At 43.9% G+C, this 22,178-nt stretch overlaps 1 protein-coding gene across 4 annotated transcripts in view; it reads left to right on the forward strand.

Moving 5' to 3' along the window:
- ACE2 (angiotensin converting enzyme 2) overlaps positions 1 to 22,178 on the forward strand; it is a 507,698-nt gene that overhangs the window by 448,939 nt on the left and 36,581 nt on the right. For all 4 annotated transcript variants that reach the window (XR_014967783.1, XR_014967782.1, XR_014967784.1 and 1 more), the window contains exon 16: positions 14,619 to 14,735. Coding sequence is in view for 1 of the 4 variants with exons in the window: in XM_085622215.1 (XP_085478341.1) it covers positions 14,619 to 14,735 (117 nt within the window). In the remaining 3 variants the exon portion in view is untranslated. The remainder of the gene's footprint in view (positions 1 to 14,618; positions 14,736 to 22,178) is intronic.

Genomic DNA, 22,178 nt, shown 5'->3' on the forward strand with positions numbered 1-22,178 from the left:
TAAGTTGGAAGATTAAGTCCCCTTGAATCCTGAGGGTCCCTAGGGTCCAACTAGACCACTAGGTACCTCCAGTAAGCGCCACAGAGCTGCGTTGCAGAGAGATGTAAAAAGGGGCACGGCCTAGACCACCTCTCTGTAACGCAGCGCAGTGGCGCTTACTGGAAGCACCTGGTGGGCTAGTTGGCCCCCAGGGTCCATCAGGATTGAAGGGGAATTATTTCCCCAACTTAAAATGTGCCACAGGGCTTGTTTGCACACGTTAACTCATGCCCCGTCCCCTCCCTTCACCACCTGTGTAAACACGCCTTGTGGCCGATTTTAGTTGGGAGATTAAGTTCATTTGAATCCTGAGTGTCCCTAGGGTCCAACTAGCCCACTAGGTACCTCCAGTAAGCGCCACAGAGCTGCATTGCAGAGAGGTGTAAAAAGAGGCACGGCCTTACCACCTCTCTGCAACGCAGCTCAGTGGCGCTTACTGGAAGCACCTGGTGGGCTAGTTAGCCCCCAGGGGCCCTCAGGATTGAAGGGGAATTATTTCCCCAACTTAAAACGCGCCATAGGGCGTGTTTGCACACATCACCTCAGGCCCCGTCCCCTCCCTTCCCCACTGTGTAAACACGCCCTGTGGCCGTTTTTTAAGTTGGGAGATTAAGTCCCCTTGAATCCTGAGGATCCCTAGGGGCAAAATAGCCCACTAGGTACATCCAGTAAGCGCCAATGCAGAGAGATGTAAAAAGGGGCACGGCCTGCACCACCTCTCTGCAACGCAGAGCAGTGGCGCTTACTGGAAGCCCCTGGTGGGCTAGTTGGCCCCCAGGGTCCCTCAGGATTGAAAGGGAATTATTTCCCCAACTTAAAACGTGCCACAGGGCGTGTTTGCACATGTCACCTCAGGCCCCGTCCCCTCCCTTCACCACTGTGTAAACGCGCCCTGTGGCCGTTCTAAGTTGAGAGATTAAGTCCCCTTGAATCCTAAGGGTCCCTAGGGTCAAACTAGCCCACTATGTACCTCCAGTAAGCGCCACAGAGCTGCGTTGCATAGAGGCGTAAAAAGGGGCGTGGCCTCAGAACACCTGTCTGCAACGCAGATCCCTGGCGCATACTGGAGATACCTGTTGGGCTAGTTGGCCCTCAGAGACCCTCAGTATTGAAGGGGAATTAATTCCCCAACTTACAACTAGCCAGGGGGTGCGTTTGCAGAGTGCTGCTAGGAGGGGGCGTGGCCTCCGGCGCCATGCCGGTCTTTTATTTATTTTATGTTTTTTAAGAAGGAGGGCTGTGTGGCCCCCCTTCTTTTTCTAATTTACTGGCCCTGGGGACCCCATCCCCCAGGGCCTGCACCCTAATTTTTTTGTTTAAAAAAAAATAATTTGGCCCTGCCAAGGCCTTAATCGGCCCCGGGGACCCCAACCCCCGGGTCATGGCCTTTTTTTTTTTAAATTCTTTTAGAGGGGGCTGCGTTGCCCCCCTCCTCAGGCCACTTATGGCCCCGGTGACCCCATCCCCCGGGGCCGGCCTTTGTTGTTAGAACATGCTGGACAAACCGTATGTACCTATCACCATGACGATTTGCGTGATAATCATTAAAAGGCAACTATGCATAGAATGAATCCACATGGAATGTATTTACGCCGCTAGTGAAGCTCTGACGTGTCTGACGCCCTAACGTGCCTAATCCCAGCGCCCCCGCCGGTGGGTACTCTCCAAGTAGACACCCTTGTCGTTTATTTATACAAACATGGGTAGCTATTGACGGGCACATTTAATATACACGCAAACCAAGCCATTCAAAGGGGATTCAACAAAAATTCGACCAAACTATGCAAGAAACCCCCCTCACGGTTAATAAAACACACATCCACCGCCGGATGTATAATACTTTTTATTTTACTCTCTGGAAAGGAGACAAACCTCACTTGAGAGTCACAGCGTGCTCCTGGCTGAGCCCAATGCTGTGTTACACCCACCAGTGCCCGCCGAGTGCCTCACACCTCTCTGTTGTATTCCACCAGCTAGTGCGTATGCTATGACACTCTCTAGCCCATGTGCACTGTAACACCACCCTGTGAATATGTCGTGCCACACTTGCCTTCGCACGGGTTATATTGCCCCATCTAACGTGCCTTCCTCGATGCCTATGTTATAACGCACAGCGCTATACCATACATATTACAATCTGGGATCCATATCTTTGTCACAGTGCATATGCAACGTTACAGTCCCCAGCACATATTTTATATTACAACTTTAGAGACCAGTTAGGTTACACAACACTGCCCTGTGCATATTACACTCCAAGGCGCATATCGCATAGCACGAGCTAGTGCCTGTGCTATCTCGCGCTCTCCAATGAATCTGTCATTGCGCACAATGTATTGCATATTATATTTCACGCCCCGGTTCATCTTATATCACACTTTTTGGTGCATAGTTTATACCATATACTATATCTAGTTTTCATTTTCAATCGTGCTCTCAGGACAATGTTCTCTATAACACTGCTCCACCTACCCTTTTCACGGACATTACATTTTGCGATGGGGGGTGGAGGGTCAGGGGGTGTTTCTGCCATGTGAGCCCGGAGTCACAGTCACAAACGTCCTCTTCTTCCTGAATAAAAGTGATATTATGCTGCATACTTGTTCATATTTTAAGTAGTTCGCACAGACACACATTTTAAAAACAATAAAGTTCCTAATACCCACCTTCTCTGAACAGTTAGCTTGCTGCCCCATCCACCTCCTCCCTATCCTCTGTTGTCTGAATCCATGGACTAGCCTCCTCCCTCCTGCCATGCATGGTCTGATGTGCTGTCACTGCCCTCCACTTAGAATGATGTACCAGTCCACTCCTCCTGCCCTCCATTGCCCAATTCTATGGCCCATCATTGACCTCGTGCTTAGCCTCTGTGCTTAGCTTGCTGCCCCTATTCTCCTTCCCCCTGCCCTCCGATGTCTTTGTGCATGCCCCTGCTCCATCCTTTTTGCCCACCATGTTCCATGGACCTGCCACTCCTATCTACTCTGAGTGTTCTGTTGAGCTGCCACTGCCCTCCCACCTGCCTAGCATTGTCAGATGACTGTAACCTGTCCCTGCCACCTCCACCCTGCCTGTCCACATGCCATGCCCCTATCCCCTTCCTCCTGTCCTCCATGGTCCATTTTACTGCCACACCCTTCTGCCCTCCCTGGTCTGTTGTGCTGCAACTGCTCCTCCTGCCTGCCCCGTGCGGTCTGTTGTGAGGCCCCTTCCCCTGAACTCTCTTGTCTGTGCCCAGGTCCTGACCCTCCCTTCTATCCTCCATGGTCCTTTGTGCATGCCCCTGCACCCTCCTTCTTGCCCATCATAGCCATTGTGCTGCCACTAACCCTCCTGCTTGCCATGCATGGTCTTCTGTGCTGCCATGGCCCCTCCCACCTTCCCTGTGTGGTCAGCTAGCTGCCCCTGACCCCCTCCCACCTTCCCTCCATGGTCTGTGTGTATGACATCATAGTCTAATTGTTGCTCTCCATGGTGTGTCTTGTTTCTAGTGCCCATCCTGCCTGACCTCCATGGTCATCTTGCTGCTCCTGCCCTGCCCCCTTGCCCCCAGCCCTCTGTTTCCAGGTGCAGACCCCTATTCCCTCCCTCCTGGCTTGCCTGTTCCATTGTAATGCCCCTGATCCGTCCCTCCTGCCCTTTATGGTCTGTTATGCTGCAGCTTTCTCTCCTATCTGTCCATTATGGTCAGCTACCATTGCCTCTTTCCCCTCTGTTCTCTGTTGTCCATGGTCCTGTCCCCTCCCTATTGCTTTCCATGGATTGTTGTGCTGCACTCCCTGATGCCTGCCCTGGAGGGTCAGTTTGGTGCACCTCTCCATGTCTCTCCTGTCCTCTGTTATCCGAGTCCATGTCCCTACCCCAATTCCTCCTGCCTACCATGATCCAATGTACCATACTCGCAAACATTTTGAACTTGGTAAGAGGGAGATTTTGAAAAAAAACTGGGGTATTGATTTTCCCCTTTGAGTTACATTAAAAAAGAGGAGATTGTAGACAGGAGACAGATCAAGTAAAGCCCATTTGAGCTTAAAAACATTGGATGTTTCCTGGCTGAAACGGGTCTGTTGGCATGTATGGTTGTACTACCACTGCCTCTTCCTTCTGCCCACAATGGTCTCTTATATTGCCACAGCCTCTCTTGCCAGTCCTGTATTGTTGGTTTGTTGCCCCTGCCCCCCTTTCCACTGCCCTCCATAGTCTGTTGTGCTGCCACTGCCCTTCCTGCCTGCCCAGTGTGGTCACATTGTTGCCTCTGCACTCTCCTACCTGCCTTCAATTTTCAGAGTCCGTGCCCCTGGCCTCTGCCTCTCAACAGTATCCCAATGAACAACTAGATTGCTAACATTCTATATTTATTACAAAAGTGTGGAACGCCTGACGTCATCTTGATGTAATCAAAACTTTAATACCTAGAGTATTTCCTTTAGAAATTACATATATGAGAGGGTCTTATTTGCATCAAAATTATGGTTAGTGCTCTAAAAAACTAAAATGAGGACATATTTTCTGAGTTTTCAAATAGCGACAAAGAACTTTTAAATTATTTGTAATCTTTATGTTTTTTTTATCCAGTTGACCACTTGATTAAATGTTGCACCTAGGGGAGAGGATGTGGTGTTACTTCCAGAGCTGCAGACTTTGCAACTGGGGAACCAGGTTGGAGTTTCTGCTTCAGCTCAACATTCTGTGATTCTGGTCAAATCACTTAATCTCCCCATGTCTACAACCAAAATGAATTTGATCTTGTGTGATGTAACCAATGCTCATGTAAAGCACTCCAATACCTGACAAGTCTGCACTATATGAAACTGCAAATACACAACAAATAAGTGTTTTGTACACTTCTGTCATTGGGCTATACTTGGGCTACATCTGGGTGATATTTGTGCTGCATTTGGGCTCTTTTGTCTCTGGTGGCCATCTTGGGAGATTTATTTGTTATGAAGTTTCCTAATTTTCTCATTAACTGCAGTCTCCTCAGTAGGAAATGCTTTCAGTTTTTTACTTTGATTCCATCAAGAAGGTATTCAGATATGTCACACATTTGCCATAAATTCTGAATGTTAGCACTCCAGTTGCTCATTAGATCACTGTAGTAAAGCTACTGCTCACCATGGAAGTCTGCTGCTGGTATTAAAAGTGTATGTTTCAGTCTGCATGTCAGAATATTTTTATGAAATAGAAGAGAATTTGAGAAGTCAAAATGTGCCCTAATTTTTCTTTCTGCAGAACTATTCATAATTTCTATGGAAAAATGAACCCCCTCATTTTGTTCCATTGTAAATTATATGTTTTAAGTGTTACCACTTTATTCCAATCAAGATGGCTTCTGGTGTGCCATACTTTTGTCATAAGTAAGACTGTTAGCGCTCTAGTTGTTCGTTAGAACACTCTGGGACATTCTGTCATTGGGCTATACTTGGGCTACATCTGGGTGATATTTGGGCTACATTTGGGCTCTTTTGTCTCTGGTGGCCATCTTGGGAGATTTATTTGTTATGAAGTTTACTAATTTCATCATTTACTGCAGTCTCCTCAGTAGGAAATACTTTCAGTTTTTTAGTTTGGTTCCATCAAGAAGGCATTCAGATGTGTCACACATTTGCCATAAATTCTGAATGTTAGCACTCTAGCTGCTCATTAGATCACTGTAGTAAAGCTACTGCTCACCAGGGAAGTCTGCTGCTGGTATTCACAGTGCATGTTTCAGTCTGCATGTCAGAATTTTTTTATGAAATAGAAGAGATTTGAGAAGTCAAAATGTGCCCTAATTTTTCTTTCTGCAGCACTAATCATAATTTCTATGGCAAAATGAACCCCCTCAGTTTGTTCCTTTGTAAATTAAATGTTTTAAGTGTTACCACTTTATTCCAATCAAGATGGCTTCAGGGGTGCCATACTTTTGTCATAAGTAAGACTGTTAGCGCTCTAGTTGTTCGTTAGAACACTCTAGGACATTCTGTCATTGGGCTATACTTGGGCTACATCTCGGTGATATTTGGGCTACATTTGGGCTCTTTTGTCTCTGGTGGCCATTTTGGGAGACTTATTTGTTATGATGTTTCCTAATTTCCTCATTTACTACAGTCTCCAGTAGGAAAAACTTTCAGTTTTTTACTTTGATTCCATCAAGAAGGCATTCAGATGTGTCACACATTTGCCATAAATTCTGAATGTTAGCACTCTAGTTGCTTATTAGATCACTGTAGTAAAGCTACTGCTCACCAGGGAAGTCTGCTGCTGGTATTGAAAGTGCATGTTTCAGTCTGCATGTCAGAATGAAATAGAAGAGGATTTGAGAAGTCACTCAAAATGTGCCCTAATTTTTCTTTCTGCAGCACTAATCATACTTTCTATGGCAAAATGAACCCCCTCATTTCGTTCCTTTTTAAATTAAATGTTTTAAGAGTTACCACTTTATTCCAACCAAGATGGCTTCAGGTGTGCCATACTTTTGTCATAAGTAGGACTGTTAGCGCTCTAGTTGTTCTTTAGAACACTCTGGGAAGCTGCAGTAGAACACAAAGGAATCAACTGACAGTCTCTGCCCTTGTTGGATGTACATGTTTTACTGAGAATGTCAGACTTCATTCTCCCATGACTGAGAAAGATAATGTGAATTTACAGAAAATATGCTCTCAGTTTAGCTTATAGAACACCTTCCAAACCTCTGTGGGAAAAGCATGAGAAAATAGTTTTCTCTCAAACATGATTCATTATATCACAGCAGAAGGCTTTTTCACATGGTAAAATCACCTTAGAACACACCACAATTCCTAAAATGAGTATGGTACCATCAACAAATGATTTATAATGTAACTAAAGTCTTAAAACCTTCTATTAACTGCAAGGCTTTTTGATGAGGTGCTATCATGTATATTGGTCCCAAGATGGCTGCCAACACTTCTTGGATGAAGTGCTGACAGCCAATCAGATCTCACGATGAGATGTTTGGTTAGGCTCCGCCCAGATATATATATGTGATTTTACTTTTGATTTTCTCAGGAACTACTGAACGGATTTACACCATATATGCAAAAGGCACATGCCTGACCTGAGGACTACCTCTTTGCCAAATTTCAAGTAATTCTGTTCAGCCGTTCGGGCTGTACCTTCGACTAAAGGTCCTATGGGAAAATGCATGGGGAAAACGCGTTTTGGGACCCCCCTTTTTTCTCAGCCCCCGCTTGACGAATCACCCCGAGACTTTCATGGTAGGAGCTGAGCGGAGCGCCCCATTAGTTTTGAAAATTTCACAAAGATAAGTCAACCGGCGCCAAAGTTATTCAAAATAGAATTTTCAGATTTCCTATGGGAACTCGGTCGTACTATAACTATCTACTGGCGACCGCCAGTAGATAATATATATATATGTATGTATGTATGTTATTCTTTTGATAATTTTAAAATTATAAAATAAATTATTAGTGTATTAATTGTTTTAAAGTAAATATATACATATATTAATTATTATTTTAATTAAGTTTGTTATATTTGTTAAAATGTATGTTAAATCTACATTATTTTGTTAAAAATACTTTTATTATTTAATATATTTAAAAAGTATTATTTCATTTTATATATTTTGTACAACTATATTTTTTGCATCAATATTTTTTTCTCAATATTTTTGTACTTACCTGTTTAAGTATAGGGAGTCTGTACTTTTGTATTCTATATTTTTTCATCTGTTTTTTACATCAATATTTTTGAGGTCGATGTGTCAGTGACCAATGATGAGGGGTGTTACACGAAACCAGTCCCAGGATGCTTGTTTCCGGTCCAGGGAAGACCTAGCTTGGCAGTTCGGGCAGGACTGTTCCCATGAGGAACAGGGTCATGACTGACTTGCATATGGCTCGGTCCGAAACTGGGGTGGCGAAGTGAGCTAAAGAACGATAATGGATTCAACCCAGATGTGTGATTGGAGGTGAGTGTCTGAAAAGTTTCAGTGCTCCACCTATCATCCCCTTGTGTTTGCTTTGTACTTTGGGGGCTTCAACATGCCCATAGGCTTGCCATTTGCTGACTCCATCTTCGCTCTCCCATTCTTTCTCCCCATTTATCCATGGCATGCATTTGTCCTGCCTTTTACTGTGTTTACTCCTCCCTGAAAGCAGGGACTAAGTACACGATCCCTCTACTATCCCGCATTGTATTACCATTTTAAGGACTTATTTTTTTCTTTGTCTACCAGTCCTCCTCAGGAGCACTGGTGTTTGCCATTGCCCTGACACCCCCAACCACCTCCCTCCCATTGCTGATTGCCAACTCGAACCCCGGTTGGTTATTTTATTTGCATTCTACCTCTCCATAAGCATGCATGTTTTTGGTCTGTCCGACCGCCTCCCTCACATTTCTTCAGCATTATTACTTTCAACCAGAGCCTCTTCCCCAATGCTGTTGCTTTCACCTGCCCCCACACACGTTCATCGTGCATTGCCTGTCTTTAAAAAAAAAAAAAAATGATTGAAAGAAAAAGGCACGGCACAATTGACAACATTGTAGCAATCAACGCGGTTCAGACAATGATCAAGCGTTAGCCTCTCCCAGAGCACCCGGTACAGTAGCCAGATTGTGGTCCCCTTGTACCCCCTCCAAACCTACACTGGCATCCTCTCTGGTCCGAGGCGGTGCACAAATTTCCCCTCTATCAGAGTTCCACTGACCCCATGTCCGAGTCCATTTATTGGGGCATCCCCTAGATTCATAGATGGATTTCTCAGTCACCATGCACCAATCCATATCATTGGACCAGTCCACTAGTTTCGGCGGGTTTGGAGCCCTACAAAGCCTTGCTATGTTACGTTTAGCGACCATGAGCCCATGTGTCACCCACAATTGTTCTGAAGAGTTCAAATCAGTAGGGTCCCAAATATTTAACAGTGCTAGCTTTATACTGCAATGAATTTGTTGCCCCAGTGCTTCCTCCATCCGGCCCACCACCCATTCCCAGTACCTCTGGATCAACTCACACTCCCAAACAATATGTATGAATGTACCTTTCTGCCTACATTGCCTCACACAACTTCCATCTGAAACATAACCCATGCAATCCAACAGGTGTCCCGACAGGTAGGATCTGTGAAGTAGCCTAAGTTGAATCAGTCTAAGTCTGGAGGAAATGGCCATCTCACGGGGGTAAGCCACCGCCAGCCGCCCCTCATCATCCAGACCTGCGACGTCATGATCCCACTTAGCCCGCAAGGTGGTCAGGGGGTCCGCCATATTGTTGATTAGTTTTTTATAAACATGGGAGATGGTCTTCTCCGGTAGATCACCTTCGAGTAGCCTATCCTCAAAAGGAGCCGGGAAGATCACCACTTTTAGGGAGAGCCGCAAGTAGGACATGCCTAATCTGAAGATACCAGAAGTACTCGGATGCGGCTAGGTCGTATTCTTGCTGCAGATGAGCGAAGGGCACCACACTTCCGGACTTCCAAAGGTCGCCAACCTTAGATATGCCAATTAGGTCCCACTTGTCAAAGCCCTTGGACCGGATCAATCTACCAAGTTTATCGCTGTGCCATAGCGACATAGCTTGAGTAATTTTTCCCTCCCAGCCCAAGCTCCTGTTGGCTGCCTTCCATATAGTCACCGAGTGCCCTGTTGGGCCAATGAGAGCGGGCCGCAAGGGTCAAGCATAAATCGCACCACTGAAGCTGCCCCCCTGGAAGGAGCCATCTGTCAATTTGAAAGGCCGGGTCGTCATGCGACCTATAGGTGCACTGATTGATCGCCGCTAAGTGCGCTGCTCAATAATATCGTTTAATGTCGGGGAGCCCAATACCCCTGTCAAACCAACCAAGTGTGAGTTTATGAGTGGCAATACATGGCGGCTTGCCCTCCCACAAAAGATCGCGCACTGCACCATCAAGGTCTCTAAAATACGATGCCGGGACCGGAAGGGGGTGTTTTGTAATGCGTATAGAAATCGGGGAAGGGACATCATCTTGAAGAGGGCTGCGCGCCCTAGGAACGTCAGCGGAAGTGACTTCCAGTGGAGAACATCGGCCTTGAAACACTCCAGCGGTGGTCGGAGATTTCTGTCTCGGGATCCTGGGAGATCTTTCGAGACTCAGAGTCCCAAGTATTTGAAACCGTCAGCTGTGGTCGCAAGCCGGCAGCCCCGGGGGAGCGAGGGCTGTGTACCACTGAGGACAGAGAGCAACAACTTGGACCAGTTGATGGTATACCCTGAAAATCTACCAAACACGCCAAATATGTCCAAGACAACATTGAGGCAGGCTGCCGGGGAGGCCAGGTACAGCAGGATGTCGTCTGCGTACAGGGGAATGCAGTCCTCCCAACCCGATGCCCAACGAAGGCCCTGGATCGTGGGGTCCCGACGGACCCGAGATGCCAGGGGTTCTAGGATCAACGCAAAGAGAAGTATAGATAAGGGACAACCCTGCCTGGTGCCCCTTCCGAGAGCGAACACTGCGGACTTCCTGTTATTGACAACGACTTGCACAAGTGGCCAGCAATAAAGAAGCCGCACAAAGTCAATGAAGTCAGATCCAAACCCCAACTTATGGAGCACGGCAAACAAATATGACCATTCAATAGTATCAAAAGCAGAGGCGGCGTCCAGGGACACCACGACCGTTTCCTCCCCCGAATCGTGGATGCTCTACCCATCACCCCGTGAAGCCTGCGCAAATTAAGAGAGGTATTCCTCGCCAGAATGAAAACCGACTGATCCAGATGGACCAGGTGTGGGAGGACCCCAAGTAACCAAGTGGCCAGGACCTTCGCCAGAATCTTCGCCCCACAGTTAAGCAAGGTAATGTGTCTATACGATGAGCATTTGTTAGGGGTTTTTCCTGCCTTGGGGATGACAACTATATTAGCCAACCGCTGATACTCTGACAGGATACCCCTGCCCTTACTTTCGCAAAACATGGCTGCCAAGTACGGCGCACTCTTGCTCGCAGCAATCTTGAACATCTCAATGGGAATACCATTGGGACCTGGCGCCTTCCCTCCCCATAGGTCATGGATGGCCTTCTCTACCTCCTCCACTGCGATCTCACGATCCAAGTCAGAGCGTTCTTCCTCGGTGAGAAGCGGCAGCGAGATATCACGAAGAAGAGAAGCAGCGTCTTCCTCAGAGTATGTCGCGCGGGACGAATAAAGTGCCTGATAGTAGTGGCCGAATGCATCTGCTATGGCTTGGGGCATGGTGAGAAGCGGAGAGGAGTCAGTCTCCAACTCCACCACAACCCGCTGGGCACCGTCCCTGCGATCCAGCCAGGCCAGCAGTTTGCCGGCTTTATCGCCCACATCGTAGATCTTACTGCATGTGGCACGGTAGTGTGTCTTAGCGGCCTCTGATGCCATTTCAGAACACTCCTTGATTTTTATGCGCAGTTTCTGAGGTGCCGACTATACCTTCCAGCTCAAGGATTTCAGCCTCCAAACGAGCCATAGCTGCTCCTCATTCCCTACATTGTCCAGCTATATAGGACAGGACCAGTCCCCGTATGACCACTTTGTAAGCTTCCCACAGCACTGTCGACGAGGCTACCGATCCAACGTTTTCCTGGAAATAGAGATCTGTCTCGGTCAGGACCTTGTCTCTGGCGGAGGGATCTACGAGATACCAGGAGTTAATCAGGGCCACGCGGCCTATTGTTGGTTCCCAAACCTCCAGGTGGCATAAAATGGGCGAATGACCCGAGATCCCCTGGCTACGTGCTGGATGCCTCTAACAGATGGAGATGCTGGGCAAGCGTAAGGACATAATCTATCCGAGACATGCTACGGTGGGGCCCCGACAAGTGTGTGTATTGGAGATCATTTGGATGCAAGCTCCTTCATACGCCTACAAGACCCAGAGCGCCAAGTAAACTATGGATCCGCTTTCGAGAGGGAGGGAGATCCTTCTGGGGCCAACGGTCAAGCGAGTCAGAGACAATTGAGTTAAAGTGACTCCCAATTAGCAGTCTGTTGTCCGGCAAACCGAGGAGATCACCGAGGTCCGTAAAGGCCTGGGAATGCAGACCTGGTGGTACGTAGACCAAAACTAAGTTAAGAGTGCACCCCTCCCATGTCCCAGAGATGGCCACATATCTATCCAGAGCATCATCATGGACCGAGGCAATAGTCAGGGGAAATGTTTTTCGGACCAAGATACCCACCTCACGGGAGCCAGAGCCAAAAGCCGAATGGGACACCAGTCGGAAACCCCAACGGGACAGGGCCTTGCAGGCATTGCCCAACAAATGTGTCTCTTGTAGGAGCACCACGTCTGGAGCATGCCGCTTCACAAATTGGAGGACCACCCCCCTCTTGATTTTGTCGCCCAGCCCATTAACATTCCACGACATCAATTTAAGATTCTGTCTGGTCGTCGTACCCATAGACTAACTCTCAAATAGGACAGATATGCGGAGGGGTCCACCGGGAGTTACTCTGGAGGGAGGACCACATCAGGTGCCACGAGCCACGAACAGAATTGAGTCTCCAAGTGGAGGAGCACACACCCGCCCACATAAATGCGCCTATAGATCGTGCCATGCCTATAAAAAAAAAAAAAACAACACATAACAAAACAATCCCCCCTCCAACCCAAAATGCCAAACCCAAAACCCCCCTCCCTGCCTCCCTGCTTGGCGGTGTAAGAACCTCTCACCCACACAAACTAGTAGAGCGCCTATCGCCCACCTCAGCCAAACTGTTGGGAGCGCGTGCCAACCGAGCCCATGTCTTAAACGACCAACGGCTGGTCCATACATATGGTGAAGAATAAAGACATTTAAAGGCAGTAACTGAACCCCCCCGAATCATAAAATGGACAACCCCATCATTGGACCAGGAATCAATGAAGAAGAGTCACAAAGCGTACATGACGGAAGATGCCCCCACCCAGGCTGAGCCTCAAACGAAGGCCTGGACAACTTCACAGGAGGAGAAGGCAAATATACAGTCAGTCCCCAGAAACAGGAGCAACCCACCCATCCCATTGGAAACCCACATACAGGCCAGTCACTTCGGCCCACCGGTTGCCACCTCTTGCTCTGCGGGTGGAGTACGTCTGCCAGGTGAGTTCACGCCCTCTTCCAGTCTTGCTCTCCGCACACGATTACCCCTCGGGCCAGCCGTCCGTCAGCCATCGGGCGAATCTCAGGCCTCTTCGGGGGTGGTGAAAAACCAAGCCTTCCACTCTGACTCCACCCTCAGCTTGGCGGGGAAGAGCATGGCATACTTCAATTCCTGTTCACGGAGCGCCCTCTTCACATCCAGGAAACTGCGATGCTGACACTGTACCTTGAGGGGGAAATCCGGGAAGAAGGTGATGCGGCTGTTCTAAAATGCACCGGCGCCAATTACCGGGCACATTGCAGAATGACATCGCGGTCACGAAAGTTGAAAATCCTGGCCAGGATTGTGCAATAACATGTGGGCGTATTAACAAGCGGCAGCGATAATTATCGCTGGCCACTCTTAGCGAGAAAAATGTTATCGCTGGCTATCGCAGGAAATTATCGCCATGCTAGCGTTGTATTAACAAAGCATAGCGCAATGGCGATAATTTCCCAGCGATAGCGATGTTTTCCATGGAACATCGCTGGTTTTCCAGCGATGTTCCATGGAAAACGGCGATAACCTTGTTGATACGACCCTGTGTTCATATCAGCATAATCCACCCCCAATGGTAAGTATAGCTAAGTCTGCATTTTAGCAGACATTAGTATTTGGAGAAAACAGCTGTTTTCTCCAAAAACTAACGTCTGCTAAAATGCGTGGGCAGCCTTGTAAATATCGCAATGTGTACATCAGTGATATTTACAAGGTTGTACTGCCCAGTGCCCATCTCATTAGAGATGGAAAGGGGGGGCGTCGGGTAAAAGGATGCTAACATGCGCTTATGCATGTTATCACCCTCTTGTAAATAGGGCGATATTTTTATCTCCGCTTTTTTGGCTTTAAAAGCCAAAAAAGCAGAGATATGGCCCTTGTAAATATGCCCCATGGAGCTAAATTCTGCAAGTTCCACCCATCTCTAGTTTTGATTACTTGATAAGATATGCGGGTGATGGCCTCCAGGAAGGTACATTTGGCATATATTGCTCATTGACAAATACAGGAACTTTGACATTTTGTACATGTATAACACACCTCTACAAAGCATGTTTTTTAGACATTCTCCAACTTCTGTTCTTCTATGAATATTCTTTGAAAAAGCAAGTGATGGCGCTTAAATGGTCTGAATTGGTATGGATTAAATGGCGTGGGAGGTGGCAATATCGTGATCAAAACATTGTCCTGCAAACAATCTCAAATTCACAATATCATCTAACACTATGACGTCAAGGTAAAAAGATGTGGGTTAAGAATATTAAATCTGTTCTTCTTTATCAATACATAACTTGTGAATATAGTGGTACCGCCTTCTAGCTTGTCTCAGGTTGATATTGTTCACATCAATATTGAGACATACAACTGGTTAAATGAGAGCACAACTTCCCCTCTTCAATTTATTTTGTAAGCTTCAAAGACATGCATTACTTTCATTAAAAGATTTGAAACTGCTGAGTATCCATATGTATAACTTGTTTTTCTTTCCTTAGGGCAGAAAATGTCATCGTAACTAAAGAAACACCAAGAATCTCCTTCTATTTTTACGTCACGGATCCAAGAAACATTTCCACTTTTATTAACAAAAGTGATGTTGAGGAAGCCATCAGGTATGATTTATTTTTTATTTGTAATATTTGAATTTGTGCTCAAAAATCACAAAGGTACGCTGGTTTTTATGCGATTATGACAGGCATGTTTTCGAATGGGTGGTGGCGCACAGTCTCAGGCCACTCCTTCCACAACTCTACCAGGTTGTTGTCTTCCTCTGTCACTGTGCTGCTCAGAAAGGCTAGTAGTGGCCATGCATATCTATGATAACGATGCAACAAGGCCTAGCGGTCGACCTCAGCATGGAGATCCATGACAACACTGTGCCAGAGTTGCCGCCACCATCGTAAGTTGACAAGGCCATGGCAGAGGATCAACATTCTTTTACTCTGTCTGCTTGCCCCCATATGAAAAATTCCTGACGCACCCCAGGTCTATATGGCTGCATCTAGGAGGGGAAGCTTACTATATAATTACCATTTCACTATATTTTTCTGACAAAGTTAGACACTGGAAATTCCGGGGGATTTCCTTTTGGTGGTGCTAATAAGGTTTATGGTGTTTTCTTTATGTTCAGGCCTGTAGCTATCAAAAAAGCAGCAGAGATGTGCTCTGGAAGAGAAACCTAATTGGAGTATAGTCCTGGGAGCAAAATCACAACATGTCTTCCAAGGAGTATACCAACTTCTGATTGTTATCCTTCTCTATCACCCCCACATTGCACTACGAGGGAGTGCGATTAGGCTCACATGCCTACACCTTGAAGCAGAGCTTGACATTGATTGCCACTTGTGGTGCCACAATTATCACTGTGTGTGAATGTGTCTGTGTATGTGTGTAGCCTAGATATTCGGATAGCTGCCTCCCACATCCATCATGATGTCCCTGCAGGCTCCATTCTCTCTTTCTCCCCCTCTCCCTGTCCAGGCAATTTTAGCAAGATTGTCATTTTCTGGGTCTTATTCATAAGACTCCCCATGGACCAAGAAGAGACACCTTTTGCTTACCCAATCGTTCAGGCTGGTTTCCTGCGGCCAACCAGTGGCCTGAAAGAAAGCATCACCTCAAATAATCTGGCCAAGAGTATGGCCACTGGAACACCTGAACAAATGAGATAGGCTGGGTCCCCACTCACACTCACTGAAGGACAGCAACAAGTACATCACACTGCTTGTGTGCTGATGACCGCGATGAGAGGACCTTGTTGCAGCCCCTACATAGTTCTCTGAGGACATCACTGTCAGCCATGAGGGTGACGTTTCACCCCAGAGGCCAGCTCATATCATGCCTCTTTTAAGAAATGATGCATGCGCTCCTGCTGTGAAGAACTGTGGTCCAGAGGGAACATTGGAATTGTTGAGACATTATGCTGGCAACCATGATCTCGCTGCAGGCTGGCTGCCTGACTGCTGCTGATCGAGAACTCTGGTAATGTGCACTTGAAGTCATCAAGCCATCTGGAAACTATCCACCAAAAAGGAAATAAATCCCTCAGCACTAGTTCCCTTTTATCTCCCTGGTAACTCCACCTGTCCTGATTTACCAATACCCAGGTCATCTGTAACTTTGCCTGCAAAGTCATGGGGGATTTCACGTATGACTCTTAGGGGCTAAAACGAGATAATATCAGTAGAATCAACAAATCCGGTCTCAATCCCTCTAGTAATTCCCCAGTTTCCTCAGTATTTCACCAAGAAACTCATTTTGCTTTTAGGAAGTGATGGATGCATCTGGATGAAACACCACAGATACACTGTGTAACATCAAGCATTGTATTCCCAATGCGACCAGTAACTTCCATTGCTCTTCTTAGCTCAGCTGCGTTTCTCAAGGAGTACTAGGTACTAGTTCCAGTGTGCCACTGTCACTGCCAATTGCTAGCCGAAGTAACAACCTCAGAGATTAATTTACCTAACTCCATCATGGAGGTCAGTCTTGAATCATCAATTGTTCATACATCTTTAAATTCTAGACATTAATGTATGAAAGTTCCCACCAACCTCAAGCATGAGTTATGGAAAGACTTGTAGTGGGAACAGCCTTCTTCTCAGTAAAGTTGTATGCTTCTTAGGAGATAAGCTTGTCTCCTCCAAAACAGTGATTTTTTAATGTTGCTGTAAATATGGGAGCACACTCCTTGTTTTCTCAAGGCAATTGAGCCCTTTCACAATGTAGCTCATGATATAGACTGTCAATTCCCCTTTAGGTTCTCTGTCTATTTGGTCTCACAGTGTAAAGCCAGTCAACAGTATGCAATCAAATACCGCATACATGAAGGCCTTTGCCACTGATATTCTGTCAAATCAATCAACCATATGAAGTAGCCTCACCAGCATGAGTTAACAGCCAATCCATTCACACTGTGATCCCCAGCATTCATTGACATCCCAGATTTCCTCCTTAACTATCAACTAACAGTTTCCACGAGGCATATTGAGACTGCCTGCTGTATAAGCAGAAGGGCGGCTGTGCATTTTCAACTTCTACGAGCCGCCATTTTGTACTTCAAATCCAGTAGCTCATTTTTGATAGAAGCTGGGTTACTGCGGTAGAAGTGAGAGGAAAGGGCCGGTATTTAATGTCTGTGGGGATTCATCACTTATACTTCGGAACAACTTCCAATGGTACTATCTACAGGTTAAACCAGGTTTGGAAGCAGAAATGTAATCAGCGCCATCTTCTAGATTGCCCAGAGTTTGTGTCACAAAATTACTAGGCAGTATTTGCTTCCACACCAATCTGCTGTCTATATGCACCACCCATTGTCCAAGACAAAGAAATTATAGTATTTGCTCATGACACATAAGCCTACATAAAATCACTGTTCCCCAATCATTGACATATTTTCCTTCCAGTAAAATGAGTTAATCCCCATTCCTGTATTTTTGAGTTTTGATCAGGAGCTCACATCCACTTACAGATAGTTGCAATATTTCTACACGTCTAGTATTAGAATCTTCCCACCACTGGCCATGCACAAAAATACATGCCATATGTTGTCAATAGAACTGGAAGTATTGTGAAATCTGCAACCCCAGTGTAACAGCACATTTCTATAAGCAGTGAGTTAGATGCATCATTTGAGCATGAATCTGGAGGTATAATCACGTCATGTCTTGATAACCCTGACTTCTCAGCCATAGCTTTCTAGGCTCTCATTTATTACCATGTAGGGTGGAGGACTCTGGGTTACCTCCAGATTTGTCTTTTCTATCTTCCTCATCTCTCCCATGACAGTGATTGAGAAAGTAATATCAAGTAAAAGCAAATAATGAAGCTTATTCTGCAAAGTGAAATTCTTAGTTTTGCGAAGTAGATTGTAACCCCCGGTGAATACTGTTGGCACAATTCTTTTTTCACCACAGCAAACAACTATCTGGCAACTTGAGATATTCCAGTAAAGTTCAGGTAGGTGGAAATTTGTGTCCCTTTAGAATGCAGGTTCCCTTTTTCTCTAACCATGTGCACTGCATGGTCTCTATAGTTCCATATTAGAACAGTGGTAGACCCGAGACGAGCCTGAGCATTAGAGATCTGTCTGCTGTTTGATCACGGACCACCTTAAAGGTTGGCGCTTCTAAATCTGTGAGTACTCCTGGATGACTGAGAGATGTAGACACATTCTGGACACTACCAGTCATGCCTACAGAAATGATCTAGCTTCAGTGAGAACCAGTTGTGGGCCTTGAATTACAATATGGAGGCTCCTAAAAGTGGAAAGTGTGTAGCCGTCCTTCGGCTCATTCGGCAGGCAGTTTCACCGATGGGAATTTACTTTCTGTTCACAGCTAGTTAATAAAGAATACCAAAATGTCAATGTTGCTAATCTCAGTGTAGTAGGGCTGGATGGTTAGCTAGTTTGGCAAGACATTTCTGGCGCAGAGTTTCTTATATGCCATATTTGATTAGACAGTGTTTACCGGTGTTCACCTATGAGAACAAACAGAAAGGCAGATGGCCAAAAGAAGAGAGTGACAGTCCATTTCCTGAGCTGGATTGTGCAAGTGCTCAATTACCTCGAGAAAGGTATGACTATGGTCTCATATTTAAACCATCATAAAAAAGGTGTCTGGACAAAATATCAAGTTTTAAATATAGGGAGACAGAAATATCGGAAACAAATACTGTGATACGAAAATAGCATGTTGCAGAAATATCGTTTTACCAGATAAGTTATATCATTATTAAGAATATTGTATTAAATAATATAGTTGTAAAGAATATTGTTTTTTAATTATGTTTATGTTTTATTTCATATATTAATTTTATGTTATTGTTTGTATAATTGTCTTTAAGTTTCTTAAATATAGTTTGTAATTGTAAGTGATTGATTTTTTTTAATTTAATTGCTAATTGTAACTTATAGTGTTGTAGCGGGTTGTTGGAACTGTAGGGGGCTAGGGTGGGCAGTAAATTATTAATTAATAATTTACATGCAAGTATGTGATTGATATTATTTATGTATATCATGTAATATTGATTTAATTTGGTGGGGTATAGGGTGGGAAGTTAACTATGTAATAATTAATTAACAACTCATTTTTAATTTATTATTAAACATTTTGTTGATTATTAATTATGTAGATTGTGTTGTAATCATATATTTCAGTTCAATCTTGAGTGTGGACTTCTGGGTATTAGGGGTATAGGGTGTGAAGTTAATTAGGTAATACTTAATTAATAATTAATGTATTATTATTGGTGTGATTATTAATGATGTTCATTATGAAGTACTGATTTATTTTAGCGATATGTTAGTTGTGTGTTGTGAGGTTTGTAGAGTATATGGTGGGAAGTTAATGAAGTAATATTTTTTTAAAAAATATTCATAACGTATAATTTAATATTTAATTATTAATTGTGTAAATTGTATAATAATTATATATTTTAGTTATATTTTAGGTGTGGGCTGCTGGTTTTGTAGGGTTGTTGGGTGGAAAGTTAATTAAGTAACTACTATTTAACAATTAATTATTAATTAGTTATTTAATTGAGTATCAATTGTGTAAATTGTGTCATACTTATTTATTTTAATTATATTTTAGGTGGGGGTTACTAGCTTTTTAGGGGTATATGGTGGCAAGTTAATTAAGTAATAATCAAATAACCATTATTTTTAAATTGAAAATTAATTATTGCGTTGTTTATGAATTTTGTAAATTGGTTAATTGTTTTTTACTTTTTTAATATATATAAATGTATATTTTATTTTAAGTAATAATGTTTATATTAGGAGTTTTATATTTTTTCTGAATTTTGAAGTGAAGAAATTTACCTATAGTTTCTAAGGGCCTGATTACGAGGTTGGACCACCAAACTCATGGTGGAGATGCGGTGGCAGTTGGGGACCGCTACACCAGTGGTCGGACTGCGGTATTACTACTACAGCGGTTGGACCTCCTTGGCACCACCACAACCACCAGGGATCAGTGATCCGTGGTGGTGGCACGGCGGTGTGAGGCCGCAATATGCGTGTCAGGGCCGCTGCGGCCCTGACAAGCATATTCCGAGTTTCCTCACTGCCAGCGGTCTCATGGTGGTGTTCATGCCATGAAACTGCTGGCAGTGAGGAAACTAATGGGGCCCTAAAGGACACCCTGGTGCCTCAGGACATGGGAATGCATGCAGGGGGACATATGGTGTGCGCCCCTGTCTGCATGCATGCCCACTTTCTGCACTTAACAGTCCATGCCATGCGGGAACTTGCTTTGTTGTTCCAATTGTGCTACCTTTTTCAAAGGCACTGCCGTGGGAACACCAATGGAATGCTCGCAATGCACCCGCACTGCCAAACTCCTAATCAGGTCCTCAGACTGGAGTGGGAAGAGTAAATTTAACCCCCTTGAAGTCCAATGCTTTCCCTATTGTTGCGCAGACTGAAGTGGGAATAGTAAATGTAACCCCAAAGAAGTCCAACACTTTCTCTACTGTTGTTCTGTTTGGAGTGGGAAGAATATGTTTAATAGATAGGTAATGTACTCAAGATGTGTAGCTGTGGGTAATTTCAATTACCAAGTTTAATTGTGTGCATCAGGGTTTCGCCTTCTGATCCTAGGCGTGGGTAAGTAAAATCAAAACCCATGTGTCAAGCATAGATTATAAATTACTATATAGATCTATATAGTAATTCATAATCCATGCTTGAAACCTGGATTTTGATTTTTGCCATTTCCTTTACCTAGCAGAATAACATTTACCCTGAAGAAGGGCCTAGCACGAAATGCATCAGGATATTTGAAATTTTGAAATTGAACATTCATTTGTATATACGACCAAACATATCTGGAATATTTCAAATCAAAGTGTTAATCAAATTAACCTAATTTGAATTAAATGTGAACATTCTACACAAAAGTTTGTAAGTTTAAATTTCTTGAAGGAACTTTTGAACAATCGGATTAAATCCCTTTTCAGGGATAAAAGTGGTGCACTAAGGGGACGTTTCCCCAGAGTGCAACTTTATTTAATAATATGCTTAACCCCTCCAAAGTCCTACACTTTCTCTACGGTTTCATAAACTTGAGTGGGAATAGTGTATGTATTATTCCCAGACTTGAATTCATTTCCTACTATTGGTTACATTTATTTAATAATAATAACTGTTTATAATTTTAATGTTATAGTATTTGTTTATATTTTTTTGTTTTGTTCGTTTTATAATATTTTGGGGGAATGTATTTTTTTGCTTTTATTTTATATTTTCATTTTATTTGCTGTGGATTTAAATTGTTAATATTTTTATGTTTCATGTAAAAACAATATATATATATATTGTCCTTTTGTAGCAGTAAATATAGAGAAATAAACAAAAAAATAATGCAATGTAAAATCTATATTTTTAATAATTGTGTTAAATTATATATATTTCAAACATACACACACATATATGTAATGTAAAATATATATTTTTAATAATTGTGGAAAATTATATCTATATATATAAAAACATACACACATATATATGTATGTGCATTTATATATGTATATATTTATATATAGCATTAAATATTAGTATGATTCATTTAACTAACATTATATTAATGGTATATAATAAAACATTCAAGATTTACTTCTTTAAACTATAAATATATTATGAAACAATACTTTTGTATGCTTTTTTAATGATATTAGATTGAAACAATAATTTTAAAAAAAAATTGTACTTACCATTATAGGAATAGGTAAACTATATTTTTGTAAATTATATTTTTGACACAATATTTTTGTTACACGATATTGTTGATTCCGGTATTGTGTCAGTAATCCCATAAAAAAATCCATGGAGATGTCAAAGAGATGTGGCCTAACGGCCATGAGTTGCACACTTTGGAACTGGGGAGTCATGTTTAAGTCCTGGCTTCCACTCAACATCCTGTGATTCTGAGCAGATCACTTAAACCTCCTGTACCTTAAAAATGTATCGTGTAACCTGGTGCTCATGTGAAGCACTCTAATGCCCTTGAGCCAAGTTCCCTCTATATAAACCTGCAAAAAAAGTAGTG

Source organism: Triturus cristatus, chromosome 8, assembly GCF_964204655.1.
Source record: "Triturus cristatus chromosome 8, aTriCri1.1, whole genome shotgun sequence".
Classification (NCBI taxonomy): Eukaryota; Metazoa; Chordata; class Amphibia; order Caudata; family Salamandridae; genus Triturus; species Triturus cristatus.